Below are 16,916 nucleotides of genomic sequence, written 5' to 3' on the forward strand. Positions count from 1 at the left end.
GAAAAAATAATTTTCAAAAATTTGTATAGAAAAATAACAGAAATACAGAGAAAATACAGATCCGAATTAAAATTAAATCACATATCTAAAAAAAAATCATACCCATATTGCAAATCGAGGCCTCCGGGTTCCGATTTGTAAAAAAAAATTGCCTCACAGTCAACTTTGGGCCAAGGTAGCCGAGTTTATAATCGATTTTCATGAGTTCAGCATTCCGGACGCAATGGCGAGGTCAGATCTGGCTCTAGACACTCTCAATTTTTGCAGCAGCAAACAAGGTCTCGAACAGCTATGTGATGAGAAAATCTCCAAGTTGCTCTGATACCATGTAAGAATTTGCCTAAGGGCAAAATTCACCCAAGAACTCAAACACAAGCACACAGTAGACCAAAGATAAAGAGTATGATCAGAGTGACAATGTCATAATTAATGCAATGTGAAAGTACACTAGGAGTGCCTGTATATAAAAGCCTCTAAGATACATTTAGAATGTCTCATAATTAGCACCATGATGTGTCATACAACCAAGCACATATCCACCAGATATGGGTTATCCTCCATTAAGCACGGAAGTAAGTGCAGTGATGAGAGGATAAGCCTACAAGGGTGTGACACGCAAAACAATATTGTAGACACCATGTGCTAAAATAGAATTGCATACTCCTGTGTTGTCTACATGACAACTCATAAAAGTGCGCAAACTCCTAAGTGTCTCACAAATAAAAATAATAAAATAATGCAAAATAATTAAATAATGCATTAACCTAAGTAAACTTAAGTAAGTGCAATAAGTAAATACTTATTTACACCAACAGTTTGAAAAAGTAGCAACCATCAATGTTATCATAAAGACTATTGATTGAGCTGCAACAGTCAAAGAAAACTATACTAAAACCTTAAAATTAATCATTCAAAAGGTATATTGAGGTCAATCATTATTGTTAGTTGAGGTTTAGCATGATACAACAACTAAATCAATTATTTACAAACCATTTTGAGATCAATCAAATTTGTTATTTTGTGAAAGTTTAGCATGACATGACAACTAAATTAATTATTAGTTCTTGCCTTTGACAAGAAAGTATTGGAATCATTCAATTCAATTGACCAATCAATCAACTCATAGGATTTAAAAGATTAAAAGAAACTTCAATGTTTATATATATATATCATTATTCTATAAATCACATTTTTCATTCATTCTATTGGACCATACTATTTCTAGTAGTGAAAAAATTCAATTTTCTCTAACAAAAATACAAATATTTTCTAACAAGTCTATCATGCATTAATTACAACTTTATCTTTTCCACATTTGTGACAAGTGGATTAACTTTTCAAGTTTTACATTGATGTTTATTTTTGTCATTTGTAAGAAAATACAAATATTTTCTAACAAGCCTATCATGCATTGATGAATGCATTAATTACAACTTTACATTTTCCACATTTGTGACAACTAGATTAACTTTTCCAAAAAAAAATCATTTTTATCTTCCACCTCACAAATGAATGTCTGATCAATATTAATTATTTCTCTATTTTTCTAAATATAGAGATAAATGTTTTATATTTCTTATTTTAAATACATTGATTAGTTTTACATTGATGTTTATTTTTGTCATTTGTAAAATGTTATTTATTTAAGTTTACACTATATTTTACAATCTTTTTCTTTTTTTCTTTTTTTTATCATTTTACAAATTGTAAAATTAATACTAACCCTCAAACTAATTAGATATTTTGTTAGTTTGAATTAAGTAAACAATTTATTTTTTTAAATCAAATATTTCAACTTATAGCTAAATTAGTAGAAATGACTAGTTCATTCATATAATATAATTTTTATTGTTATCTATATATTTCTTAAAATAATATAATTATTAATATTTTTAAAATTTTCTTCAACTCTATCATTCTACCTTTAATTGTCCGTATAATAACACATCATTCTTTTATTAGCTCTTTCTTCATATCCTTCTTTTCTACCTATAAATCTCCATTTTTCTTCTTTTCCAATTATTGGCAGGAATTTTGACGCATTGTGTCTCTTGTTTACAAAGCATTTTGGTGTCAATTATTATTGTTATTTAGTTTAGGATTAGCTTGACGTATAAACTTTATAGAAATATTAATCGAGGCTAAGATTGCCAAGTTTTGGCCCAATATTCTTGTTCAGTAAACTAGGCTCGTTGCTCTCTCCTTTGTAGCCCTAAATCAATTATTTACAAAGCATTTTGAGGTCAATGTTATTTAGTGGAGGTTTAGCATGACATGGCAACTGAATTAATCATTGACAAGAGTATATTGAGGTCAATTATTATTGTTCTTTGTTTGAGTTTAGCATGATGTAAAATATTTCTGAAGACACTAATCGAGGCTAAGATTGCCAAGTTTTGGCCCAATATTCTTGTTCAGTAAACTGGGCTCTTTCTTCATTGCTCTCTCCTTTGCATCCCTAGCTAGTTCATCCTCAACCTCCTGAGAAAAGACACATGGAATAATAATATATGTGATTGCTATTTTATTTATTTATAATAAAAATTCAGTATAATATCATACTTAAAAATAGTTGAATGAACTGTCTTACCTTATCCCATACTCCACACCTTTTGCATTTTTGGCAGGGCTTCGCTGGATCTCGAGAATGCTAATCAACAAAACAAAAACAAGCTTACCAACATGATTTCAAACATTTTATAACATATGCACATATTGGGCTACCCAAAAAATACTTCTGTTTCTATTCAAGCTTGATTTAGTCATCTTAATTTACGAGGCATTGCAGAGGATTCCAATTCACTAGAATGACATCTTCCAAACTGCAGTTGCTATTACTTATTTGAAAGAGTCAATTCCTAAACGTGTAACAAAGTATGGTTAATCGTTAGCAGAGAACTCCAACATATGAACAAAATCGCCTTGTTATCTTTATTCATTATTCACAGTATTGTAATTTAATTCCATCAAATTCTGTATTTTATGGCTTCATTTATTCCTTACATAATAAATTTTATCTTTTAAAATTAGTCTCCATACCTAAATTTCATAAGAACTTTTTTATCATTGATCTCAAGTTAAGGCATGGGTTCTTCACATAGGACCAGGTCCTGCATGTAAACAATTATATGTTAACTTCAACTATTTGTACAAAGTGGTCTTTTTAAGGTGCCCGTACACCCCCTTCTTTGTGGCGAATAACTATGGAATCAGTTCATGGTGTTCATGGTGCACTTAATATATGTTTGTACCTGTAAAAAATTTCTTGTAACTAAATGTAGGATAGTCTCCATAATAAGTTAGAGTGGCTTTTAGGTTCCCATAACCCACTTCTCTGGGTAACCAGTGTTACTTTACTATCCCTCCACATAATTGTGGTAATCTATCACATAATGTGCCTAATTTATGTTTGTACCCATTAAAAAAAAATTTAAATGTTTTTTTAGTAGATACAGCAGAGTCTCCATACTTACAGTTAATTTCAATGTTTCAAACTTTTCAAAAGTAATAATTTTGTTTTGTTTTGCTTTGCTTAAAGGTGAATCTGGTTTTCAAAAGGGCTCAAGCCCTTTTACGAGATCGCATTCTGATACAACAATGAAGTCTAACAGATAACCATGAAACTAATGCAAACTCAACTACAGAGATGTAGGAAAAAGAAACATTTCAAAGACGCACACAAAAAACAAAATTTACTAAAGAACTCAAAATTTTATCCATTATAAAAAGGCATTGGAATATGAAAATTATAGCTTGGCAAATTGTCTTGGCTACCTCACAAAAATGTGAATAATTATTTGGGATGGTTTGTCGGCATTTATAACACATTGTAGTTCCACATTTGCAGGTCACCTGCAAAATTTGTGATACAGAAATATTAGACAGAATTCTGGCAATCAAATCTTTAGATCACATGAACATGTATCATGATTCTTATTTTATGTGAGGTTCTTGATACTCACTTTATTGCAACCACCTTCCTTGACTAGCTCTGCATTGCAAGAATTGCATGCCCTTATCACAGCTTTTGCCATTGCCTGTTTCATATGGATAATTTACTTTTTAAGTACTCAAATCTTCTATACTTCTTTTGTAAAAAGATGATGCCTAACAAAACTCAAAATGTTTGCTCCATCTGTTATCATAATTATTACCTCTTCAATTTTTCTTCGCAGAGAAGTCTCAGATTCCTGCATGGCATGCATTAAATCCAAATGAATTAGATTTTAATACAAAAACAAAAGAATAAATTCTTATACAGAAATCTCAGTATTGTGCAATAGTGTAAATTTAAAATAGCTTTGGATATCAATTTTAAATGAAATGTGAAGATAACTAACAAAATTTTAAGCTAGTTATAATTAATACACTGTAATGTCTTACCAAACTTTAAAACACCCAACTGATAATATTTTTATAAGTATTTCTTCTATAAATCTAGTCAATTTTATTTTAAAAGACGAACATGCAAGTACCATACCTTCTCAACTTCATCACAACGCAACGGCCTATGATCCGGCTTTTTGCATAGGATACAAGAAGCCTTAAATCATACAGAAACATATACAAAAAGCCTTAAATCAAAACCAATATACAATGCATCTGTTTTTTCAATAACAAAGCAGCACGAAATTAAGGGAAAACTTTATTTAATAATGGGAAATTATAAATTAAGATAAGGAAGAAAACTTATCCAAATTTGAAGGCCCCACAAGGTAACTTGAAAAAGAGAATGAATAAAAACAAGGAACATCATTTTGTATTAAAACTTATGCTCAAGAAATTGGCATGATTTGACTGTCAAAATTGCACGGTATGTGATTCCTACAACACTCTATACCTTTGAACAATTGCTGTTTGGACATTGTAGAACAAGTATACCCTTGTCCACCTGGTAAGGTATGCTGCAAGAAGGGCAATAGACCTGAAAAGTAATAAAATACAAATTGTTTAAATACAAGTTGTGTCCATACAAATCACAGATCTTCTCTTCTAACTCTATGGCCAACTATTATATAATTTTCCATCTTTTCACATTTTTTATAAGACTCGTTTCTCATTTTAAGGAAGAATACTCAAGGACAAACTGCTAGAAATCTATGCAAATATTTATTTCCCAGGAAAACCACAGATGATATTGTTGAAATTATAAATATGGAAGTAACTAAAGAAGAAATACTAAATGCAATTCAAAATCTTAACAATGATAAGACCCTTGGAGCAGATGGCCGCCCAATTGAGTTCTATTATAAGCAATTAGATTGGATTGCAAGTGACCAACTGCAAGTCTCTACTGAAGCCATACACAAAAGTTCCTTAGATTGTAACATCGATAAAGGGATTAACTAGCTTCTCCTAAGGATGGGAACAAGACATTAATTACGAAATAGAGACACCTTACTCTTCTCAATGACTCCTATAAGATTCTGGCCTGTTTGTGATAGGCTCAGATGCTATTTTTTACATTCTAGGAGACACCAGCTTGTCACCTAAGCATGTCTCCCCAACAGAGATCTTTAAAAACATTCAATTTGCAGATGATACTGCAAATTTTATTAATATTGAAGGAAGAAATGCTGACCATCTCATGCACAAACTTAATTTGTTTCGTGAAGCCTCTGGAGCTAGAATTTCTGAGACAAAACTATAATGCTTAGGTGGGACAATAACCCCCCAGTCTGGTTCAGTGAGTTTGAATTTCAATGGGGAAGGCTTAACAACAAGTTAGGTACCTTGGCATTCCTTTTCTTGCTAACCTCTGTCTTATAGATAAGTGGGATTGGATTAAGAGAAGTAGATAAAAGACATTGTCAATGGAATAAACAATATCTCTCTTTGGCTGGAACATTTCAGGTTTGTCAAAAATAAAAATCATCTTACAACCTTGATTATTCCTCAATTTGGCTTATTTGGAAGCTACAAGATAAATTAATTTCCAAAAAATATTAGACAGTTCCTATGGTCATACAGGAGAGGTAAAAAGACAATACATGTTAAATAGGAATGCTACTGCTTAAAGAAGTAGGAAGGGGGTCTGAGAATAAGAGATTTAGAAAAACATGACATCTTCCTAGCTGGCAAGTGTATCTTTAAAGCCATAAATGAAGTTGAACCTTGGAGGGTTTCATAATGAATAACATCCAATTAGTTGTTCCTAAACAAGCATAAAATTGGAAACAACTCCTCATAGATGACATTCTTTTTCATAAGTCCTATAATGCCTATACATTCTAATGTGTTAACAAGCATACAGAAAGCTTGGAAGATCATTAGAAATCAAATTTAAAAGTGAGTTTATGGATCATTATAGGGGTCTATTAAGCCCTAATAGGTCTATTTGGTGGAACCTTACTAAAAACAACAGATCCCTTGCCTTATTGCAAGGATGGTCAACTAAAATTCAGCATTTAAAAGGTATTAGATGCTTCAAAGATATCTTGTGTAATAAACAACTAAATTCATGGAGTAATTTAAGTAAAGAATTTAAGCTCCTCCATCTCATGGGAGGATTTATCATGTTCTTAAGAAGGCCTACAGGATCATTCAATTCCCTATTTTCAATGTAAGTGACAATGTGTTTTTTGAGAAACTCTCTTGGAATAAGAGGCCAAAGCTACCAAACTTAAAATCTAAATTAGTTTGTAGAACATAAGCTTACTCCTAACCCTTGCCAATCATCTAAACAAATGTTGGAATCTTGAACTCTCTAGAAAACTATGGTCAAAAACTTAGATCGCAAACTGGGATAGTGTTGATGTGTGTTTTATGACCCAACAAACAATAGAACAAAATATCGAAATATCTTATCCTCTCTTGAACAAAGTCTCATGTATGCTAAGATTACTAGAAGATAATATGATGACTCCAAGGTTACTTCAATGTCAAGTCTTGACTGTAAATAAGCTCGGTGGTTGATGTGATTTGCTAGTGATCACAAAGGGCCTTACGTGTGTTTACTCAAATTCATTTCTAATGTAGGAGCATCCCTCATTGGCCTATAGTCCTACAGGATGGTGTGGTTTGGCTTTGGAGTTTGGGAACTTGGTTGAAGAAGTGTGGCTCGATTGATACTGAGTTGGTTTGGTATTGTGTTAAGTATTAACTGAGTGACTCGATTAATGAAGGCGCTTGACGATGCTTGTGGGAACTCAGCACACACTGGGAGCTCAGTGAAGCTTGGTTTTAGTGTTGCCTAAGTTGCTCGGTTTCTTTTGGGAGCTCGGCATGCTCTGGGAGCTCAGCATACTCTTTGGAGCTCGGCATCCTCTGGGAGCTCGGCATGCTTATGGTTTGGTTGATGCTCAGCTTGGTTTTCTCTAGCACTCAGCTTGGTCTTGGTTCTTGTTGGTGCTGAGTTGTCTATGAGCCGACTTTTGGCATTTAATTTATGTATGGGTATGTAATTTGTGTTGTAGCCAATTCATGGCTCAACATATATTTAATTTAATTTGTAATGAACTGGGCCGATTTGTGGCTTAGTTGGGTATAAGTAGGGGGTTTTGTGGAGTCTTTAATCATGATTAAGGGATCCGTCTTGGAGAAGAGGATGTGAACTTTCAAGAGCTAGTAGCTGCGGCTTGAGAGCCAAAGGATTGCTTGGTGCACCTGAGGGTACAAGTGCGGATTCTTCTTAGTGTTCTTATCCAATTGTGGATCTAGACTAGTTGGGACTGGGTTTGTAAGTTGAATCTTGTTGGATCTTGCAGAACTATTATTGCAATTGTTGTTTGTATTTGGCCTTAACCTAGAAGGCCTTACAACCGGGCATATTGCATTTAATCAGTTATTTTAAGAATAAAGAGTTGTGACTTGGTATCAAATCTTGCATTATTGTTGCTTGTTGTTGTGTTTCCTTTGTGTAGTTATTTGTTGGGGGTTTGGACATCTCCTTTGGGGATTCTCCTGCCTTGCATTGCATCAATTTCAAGACATATTGGATGTGGGAACCATCTAAAAGTTTTGCGATGAAGTACTTTTTTGGGTTTTCGCAAAATATGCGGAAATGAAATGGGATAGGGTTTTAGAGGTTCCAATCTATTCCTAAGGGAAGTGATGGCAACAAATAGTATTCTGGTGGACAAATTCCTTAATTTATAGAGCTCTGCTTCGCTAAGTTATACTACAACTACGCATGAATTGGTGCAATCTTCAAGGGTTATGCAAAATATTTTCATACCACCACATACACCGTCACAAAGAACAATGAATATGAATGATAGAAGTAAAACATATGCACGAAAGCGGTTCAAGCTAACTTTGCACAACGATTTAGAATCACTAACACGTCAAAAATATGAACCAAACGAATTCATCAATACACCATCACATTCTTCATTGCAATCACAACAATTTAACTAAACTAAACTTAATCTAAATGAGAGAATTTAAGAGAACAAGCAAGCACCAAGACACATCAAGTATTCACCAAGCTTCAATGAAAACTCTATTATCTTACTAGCTCATAGAAACAATATTAGAAAATCCTCTCTTTACAAATGAGAAGTGAAGCATTTATATAGGTCCTCGATTATGTTACATCTCAATTTTTGACCTAATTTAAAATATAGCCATTGAGGTTCACATGAAGTCAATTGGCAGTTTAATTTGTTAAAATCTTGTGAAATAGTAAGTTGGCTAGTCGTTATACTTTTAAGTGAAGATAACAAGTTACTGATCATTTATCACGAATTCATGGAATTGAGAAGATGGTCAACTATTATGATTATTTATGATTAAATAATTTATTATGATAATATAATTTAATTACAGAGAATTTCCTTGTAGAAAGCACGTCGAAGGGTTGGAAGCATTGTCAGAAAAGAATTAGGCAGGAGCATCACCATCATTGGGCAAATGGACTGAGAACCTAGCGACTTGAAAACCGGATACATCTGTGGGACCCGCATGAGATATTTAATCAAATAATTTGAGAAACATAAAATAATTTAATTTAAAAATATATAACATACCTCGAAAGATTTTTAAATAATCTTCATCATAGTATTATAATAAATACTTATATACGTACATATAAAAATAAAAATGAAATGGCGCCAATAAATTATAATAGCATAATTTAATGATGTCACCCCATTTATATATTTGTATGAATGTATACAAATATATATTATTATAACATTTGAAAATTATAATCTTCCAATTCTATTCTTTTTAATATTCTTAATTTTAACCAATTAACATTTGGCATGTTAAATCGAATTAATAATTGGAATTCAAATGAACTTCTTGGAACCGATAGAAGCTGAGGAGCCATGGCTAGCCTTTAAGAGAAGCCAAGACAGCATCTCCTTTCCATTGTCTGCTACATTCCCATTTCAAGCCGAGCATAATCATTCTCAGCCAAAAACATTCTTTCCAGCTACTCAACCAAAATTGCCTTGTTCTCCTTTACTCTGTCGGCGTTTGAAATCTGCAATCAAGTCTTTAACTAGTGGGTGAACAAATAGCCAAACAGGAGTTCCGGCCAAGGACGGGAGGAGCCACATCCAGACAAAACTTCAAGCCCAATCTCAAGTCATGAATATATACAATCATATTTCATAAATTCCTTCTTTTTCTAAGCATATGTCCGACTGCAGTCGGCTACACATTGCTAGGGCTAAAAGAAATACAATATAAGCATTCGTAATTCATAGTTTCTTCCTTCACTAAGTAGAATGTCTGACTGCAGTTGGCTACATATTGCTAGGACTACAATATATGTTTTCATATTCATAACTTCTTCCTTATTTGATTAGAATATCTGACTGTAGCCAGCTATGCATTGTTAGACTGAGATTAATTTACAATACCTTGCTGCTAGTCCTTGTATTACATAGAGTTTCATGGAAGAACTTCATAGTAATATCTTTGTGATTGAACATCACTTATGAAATCGAATGGTAGCTGTAGAAACTTAAATGATTATATGAACCGACATCAATAACCATGCTATCATAATTTCCGAAACAAATACTCATAGATTCTCTAACACGTAGGATTCACTAACAATGATGTCATGAAATGGTGAAGACATGTAATTAAAACAAAATGATTATAATCTTTCAGGCACCTAGGATTCACCGGCAAAGAAACCATGAAATGCTGAAGAGGTGGAGTGAATCTGCAAGAATGCAGAAGAGAAATCAGATATGATTAAACTAATTAATTAAACAATTAATTCTGCAGTCTTTAAAAATATCTTTTCCAAATCACAAATCGCGATAAGCTAGAACATATATGTTATTCATGAATTTAATGGGAATCAATAGAAAGAACAGGTTGTTCTGAGAATTCCAAACACTTGGGACTCACCCGGTTGTGTAGCCAAGGAAATGGGTCATGAGGTGAGAGAAAAGAATCTGAAATAACATGAAAGAATATTAGTTAGCATTTAAAAGCTCATGCATGAACATGTTTACCCTCCTGCTATCAAGTCGAATGGTGTATTTAGATACTAGGATGCTTAGTGGATGACAAGATGATCACCGTCTATTCCAGGTAGGGAGGGCCTTTCTCGTTAGAGATTGTGTGGAGATAAGTTATGATCCGAGGTTGGGTGGTTAAGCCCTTGTCAATGTTTCACCTCTTCCAAGTTGTCAGACGTACAATAGACAAAAATAAGTTGTATATTCAATTGTTTGTCGGTAATAAGTATTTTTACTTTTATGATGTATATGCAAGAAGGTAAGATTAATTGAGTTATTTCATCGTCAGAGTTATTTTACACCTAGATGTGAGAGATAGATTTATGGATTGTTTTTCATTTATATGAATATCGAATATGAGCACAGCTTCTAATCTTGAGTTATTGCCACAGTTAAGCAATTGGAAGGAAAGAAATGATATAGTGGTATCTGAAGCCCTAATTGATATAGTGGTATCTAACGCCCTAAATGATCCAGTGGTAATTGAAGCCCTAAGTGATACAAGGGTATTTGAAGCCCTAAATGATCCAATGGTAATCAATGCCCTAATTGATATAGTGGTTTGTGACACCCTAATTTTATATAGTGGTATTTAATAGTAATTGTCATTTGATTTTGATATAGCGGTATTGAATGGTAGTCGTTATATGATTTTGTTATAGTGGTATTTGTGGACTAATCTAGGTGATTACAAAAGCCTTCTTATAATGATTTATCGGTTCAAACTCCATGGTATGTGGATTTCAATTTCTATAGTAATTCATTGATGGTGTTTTAAGTTCTTAGTTAAGAAATTTTGATTAACTAATTTTAACCATCAATCTCATTCACATGAACATGACCAATATAATTGTCTTCCTATAAAAATGAAGTAATAACTATATTTTTTGAGTATGTTAGTTGTTAATTAAGACCCAAGAAAATTGGTTGCTACATATGGTATCAGAGCGCTGGGTTCAACATTGAAACCTTGGGCCCAACACTTTGTTTTTTTGAGAAATTGAAAATGTAAAAGTTAAAAAAGATTTATTTTGCATAATTGGATATTGCAATCAAAACTGGAAAAATCACACTAGGAAATCATTCAGAATAGCCGGGAAAGGCCGAGATGATATAAAATGGACAAATGTATAAACTACAAAATTCTAAAGATGAAACTGAATTAAGAAGATGAAATGATTGGCAAGTCGAGCGGTGGTGATCGAGTTGTTGAACCCAAACGGAAATCCTTGGCCACGGTAGTTTATAGGCATATGTGCCATCTAATGATCACTTGATGTCCATAGACGTCAGTTATATAGGTATAACTGATTGGGCACTCAAACCACATGGAAGCTCGGTTGGCTAGACTGAAGAACATTCCAAGCCTAAATCCCAAAGTAGGGAGGGCCATTCTAATATGTTAGAATGCGAGGGGATAAGTATGGTCTGAGGCTGAAACTTGCGCAATCCAAAACAACTTCTGTAATCTTGATACAATGTTATCAAAATCCATGATGATGGTTAAATAATTCTTTCCAATTGAATGTTCCCAGCATTTACTTTATGCAATTATATTCCTGTTCTTATGAAATGGTAGAAATAAATTGTTATCTATTCTTGAACTTGAACTGAAAGAAAACAAAATCGTGAACCATGATACTTTCTGATGTTGATTAAACGACGAGATCATTTTGTGCTTCAGTATGGAGTAAATAGACTTGCATAATTGAAAGTATTAATGCTTGTTTACATATAATAAACTTATGATGAGATGGGCATGAAAGCCTAGGTCATACATATGGTAAACTTATGACGAGATGGGCATGAAAGCCTAGGTCATACAAATGGAAAAGATAAACTTCCAGATATTATAGATGAATGATGAGCTACTCGATAAGAATCTTATGAATTGTTTCAGATGCTTATGATCTTGATTAGATGTATGATGATCTTGCATAGTATATCATGTTTTTACCCTTTGACACACTACTATACATGTATAATGCACATGCGATGTTGATTTTACATACTGAGCTGTTCTATATTGTTTTGGAGATATTCTATCACGAGATGATTATTCTAATGAAATGATGGGCATGAAGGCCAAGGTTACATAAATGGAAAAACATGGATTCACTAACCTTTTTCAGGTGCTTTGTAAGTTTGCAAGGATGATCTACCCATTAATAAGTGGCATATGCCAAATGGTATGTATAAGTGATTTAAATTATGATCAAGTTATGATCTAGAACTTGTTAGTTGAAGAAGCCCAAATTTTGAATATTTATCTCACTCTCAATTATTGAACCCTAAAAATTCTCTTAAATGAAGATATCAATATGGAATCGAACTAATGATATGGTGAGTGTCTAAATGAGTATGACACGAATATGAAATAGAATCAACTCAATTGATGCTGAGATGACCACAAGTACAGTAAAGTGAACTCAGGTGAGTATGTGTTTAATTTTTTGATATCATGCAAGTATCTTTCGAGAAACATTGAAGTAAAAATGGACCTTGAGTTTTGATCATGATTTAGATTTTGATTCAATTCTGAAAAGAAATGATATCATGATGCCATATATACATCTTGTATTTGGAATATTCTTTGTGTCTAATTTGTAGAGATCATCGAGGATGATGAAACACAAAGGGGAATGGTGCATTATATTCCAATTTTAAAAATGCTCCTTTAAATGTTCTTTACAATTTCAAGTTCATCGAGGACGATGAACCACAAGGGGAATGGTATGTTACATTCCAATTTTTTACCTAATATAAAATATAGTCGTTGAGGTTCACATGAAGTTAGTCGGTAGTTTAATTTGTTATAATCTTGTGAAATAGTAAGTTGGTTAGTTGTTATAATTTCAAGTGAAGATAACAAGTTAGTTGATCATTTATCACAAATTCATGGAATTGAGAAGATGGTTAACCGTTATAATTATTTATGATCAAATAATTTATTATGATAATATAATTTAATTACAGAGAATTTCCTTGTAGGAAGCACATCGAAAGGGTGAAAGCATTGTCAGGAAAGAATTAGGTAGGAGCATCGCCATCACTGGCCAAATGGATTGAGGACCTAGCGTCTTGAAAACATGATATATCTGTGGGACCCGCATGAGCTATTTAATTAAATAATTTGAGAAACATAAAATAATCTAATTTAAAATATAAAACATACCTCAAAAGATTTTTTAATAATTTTCATCATATTATTATAATAAATACTTACATATGTAGATATAAAAATAAAAATGAAATGGCACCAATAAATTATAATAGCATAATTTAATAATGTCACCCCATTTATATATTTGTATGAACATATACAAATATATACTATTATAACATTTGAAAATTAAAATCTTCCAATTCTATTCTTTTCTTTTTAATATTTTTGCTTTTAACCAAATAACATTTGGCATGTTAAATCAAATTAATAATTGGAATTTGAATGGACTTCTTGGAAACGATAGAAGCTGATAGGCTACAGCTAGCCTTTAAGAGAAGCCAAGACGGCATCTCCTTTCCATTGTCTACTACATTCCCATTTCAAGCGGAGCATAATCATTCTCAGCCAAAAACATTATTTCCAGCTACTCAACCAAAAATACCTTGTTCTCCTTTACTCTGTCGGCGTCTGAAATCTGCAATAAAGTCTTAACTAGTGGGTGAACAAATAGTCAAATAGGAGTTCTGGCCAAGGTCGGGAGGAGCCACATCCAGATAAAACTTCAAGCCCAATCTCAGGTCATGAATATATATAATCGTATTTCATAAATTCCTTCCTTTTTCTAAGCATATGCCTAGCTGCAGTCGGCTACACATTGCTAGGGCTGAAAGAAATTCAATATAAGCATTCGTAATTCATAGTTTCTTCCTTCACTGAGTAGACTGTCCAACTGCAATCGGCTACAAATTGCTAGGACTGCAATATATGTTTTCATATTCATAACTTCTTCCTTATCTGATTAGAATATCCGACTGTAGCCAGCCATGCATTGTTAGACTGAGATTAATTTACAATACCTTGCTGCTGGTCCGTGTATTACATAGAGTTTCATGGAAGAACTTCATAGTAATATCTTTGTGATTGAACATCATTTATGAAATCGAATGGTAGCTGTAGAAACTTAAATGATTATATGAACCAACATCAACAACCATGCTATCATAATTTCTGAAACAAATACTCATACATTCTCTAACACCTAAGATTCACAGGCAATGATGTCATGAAATGGTGAAGAGTTGTAATTAAAACAAAATGATCATAATCTTTCAGGCACCTAGGATTCACCGGCAAAGAAGCTATAAAATGGTGAAGAGGTGGCGTGAATCTACAAGAACACAGAAGAGAAATCAGATATGATTAAATTAATTAGTTAAACAATTAATTCTGCAATCTTTAAAAATATCTTTTTCAAATCACAAATTGTGATAACCTAGAACATATATGTTATTCATGAATTTGTTGGGAATCAACAGAGAGAACCAGTTGTTTTGAGATTTCTGAACACCTGGGACTCACCTGGTTGTGTAGCCAAGGAAATGAGTGATGAGGTGAGAGAAAGGAATCTGAAATAACATGAAACAGTATCAATTATGACATAACAATGTTTATCATTTTTAAAAAGGAATCATTTAAAAGCTCATGCATGAACATGTTTACCCTTCTGCTGTCAAGTCGAATGGTGTGTTTAGATACCGAGATGCTCAATAGATGACAAGATGATCCCTATTTATTCCAGGTAGGGAGGGCCTTTCTCGTTAGAGATTGTGTGGGGATAAGTTATGGTTCGAGGTTGGGTGGTTAAGCCCCTGACAATGCTTCACCTCTTCCAAGTTATCGAACGTACAACAAACAAAGATAAGCTGTTTATTCAATTGTTTGTCAGTAACAGGTATTTTTACTTCTATAATGTATATGCAAGAAGGTAAGATTAATTGAGCTATTTCATTGTGACAATTATTTTACACCTAAATGCGAGAGATAGATTTATGGATAGTTTTTCATTTATATCAATATCAAATATGAGCATAGCTTCTAATCTTGTATTATTGCCACAGTTAAGCAATCGGAAGGAAAGGAATGATACAATGGTATCTGAAGCCCTAATTGATACAGTGGTATTTGATGCCCTAGATGATCCAGTGGTAATTGAAGCCCTAAGTGATACAAGGGTATTTGAAGCCCTAAATGATCCAATGGTAATCAATGCCCTAATTGATACAGTGGTTTGTGATGCCCTAATTTTATATAGTGGTATTTAATAATAATTGTCATTTGATTTTGATATAGCGGTATTGAATGGTAGTCGTTATATGATTTTGTTATAGTGGTATTTGCAGACTAATCTAGGTGATTACAAAAGCCTTCTTGCAATGATTTATCGGTTCAAACTCCATGGTATGTGGATTTCAATTTCTATAGTAATTCATTGATGGTGTTTTAAGTTCTTAGTTAAGAAATTTTGATTAACTGATTTTAACCATCAATCTCATTTACATGAACATGGCCGATATAACTATCTTCCTATGAAAATGAAGTAATAACTATATTTTTCAAGTATGCTAGTTGTTAATTAAGACCCACGAAAACTGGTTGTTACAAATTACGAGTGGCCCAGATGATCACAATAACTGATGGCCAAGATTGTGCCACATCATCCTTAATTAGGGTTAGGGCAAAGAAAAGGAATCTACTCTAATGCAATAAGGAATCCACTACTAGAGTGGGTAATAAATTGCCACTATGCATGCTCGTTTAGGAAGGGAGTGGGGTGCAATAAATGACCACTAAGAACACCCACTAAGAATTAAATGCATCTATCCTTGATTCCCCACTTGAAGGCATAGAATTGATCCAACATTGTCTCCAACTCTTCTGTACTGATGCTTGGTACCGATTCTTGCTTGAATTCTAGAACTGCAATTGCTCTTTCTCTTTTTTCCAAGCTTTCCTCCCAATCTAGTAGTAAGTCCTGAGTGGTGTGCATTGTATTTGAGAAGATGGAGAAGTTCTCAAAACCATCTATTTTATAGACATTCGGTCGAAAGAATTCCTCTAAATTGACTTCGGTATTATCAATGTCATTTCATCTCCCACCAATGTTTGTGACAACAAGGATGCAATTGTATTGGATACCCCTTCTTTGATGTTGTCAACCACCCTTTTCCATCAAGAGGACTCGTTGGTGAAGCTCTCACACATTTCCTTAGTTGCGATCACTGCACTGTACCATCGAAGAAAATCATAGATATCCCCCTCACTGATAGCTCGACTATTGATCAATGCTTGCTTTGGGGTCTCCATCAGATTCTGAATATCGCAAATTATTTCATCTTGGTAAATATGGTCATCCTCCCGTGATTCCTCCATGCACTGGATCCTGGAGAGTGCAGCTAATGCCCTACTATGTACTTGCACTAATTCTTCTACATGTTTGAAGGCTTTCTCCTGAATTCCTTCGACCCAAACCTTTGCACCCTGAG

General features: G+C 33.3%; 1 protein-coding gene across 5 annotated transcripts in view; it reads right to left on the bottom strand.

Annotated features, from left to right (window-relative positions):
* Positions 1-2,065: 2,065 nt before the first annotated feature.
* LOC149577720 (uncharacterized) overlaps positions 2,066-16,916 on the bottom strand; it is a 94,925-nt gene continuing 80,074 nt past the window's right edge. For all 5 annotated transcript variants that reach the window (XM_089825255.1, XM_089825239.1, XM_089825265.1 and 2 more), the window contains 7 exons: positions 4,841-4,924; positions 4,481-4,543; positions 4,155-4,190; positions 3,963-4,037; positions 3,775-3,852; positions 2,591-2,650; positions 2,066-2,481 (listed from right to left, as the gene is read on the bottom strand). In XM_089825255.1, coding sequence (XP_089681381.1) covers positions 2,371-2,481; positions 2,591-2,650; positions 3,775-3,852; positions 3,963-4,037; positions 4,155-4,190; positions 4,481-4,543; positions 4,841-4,924 — 507 coding nt within the window. In that variant the 3' untranslated portion in view covers positions 2,066-2,370. The remainder of the gene's footprint in view (positions 2,482-2,590; positions 2,651-3,774; positions 3,853-3,962; positions 4,038-4,154; positions 4,191-4,480; positions 4,544-4,840; positions 4,925-16,916) is intronic.

The sequence above is a fragment of the Cupressus sempervirens genome, chromosome 1, assembly GCF_028749045.1.
Source record: "Cupressus sempervirens isolate cs-2001-9-10 chromosome 1, ASM2874904v1, whole genome shotgun sequence".
In the NCBI taxonomy this organism is placed as follows: Eukaryota; Viridiplantae; Streptophyta; class Pinopsida; order Cupressales; family Cupressaceae; genus Cupressus; species Cupressus sempervirens.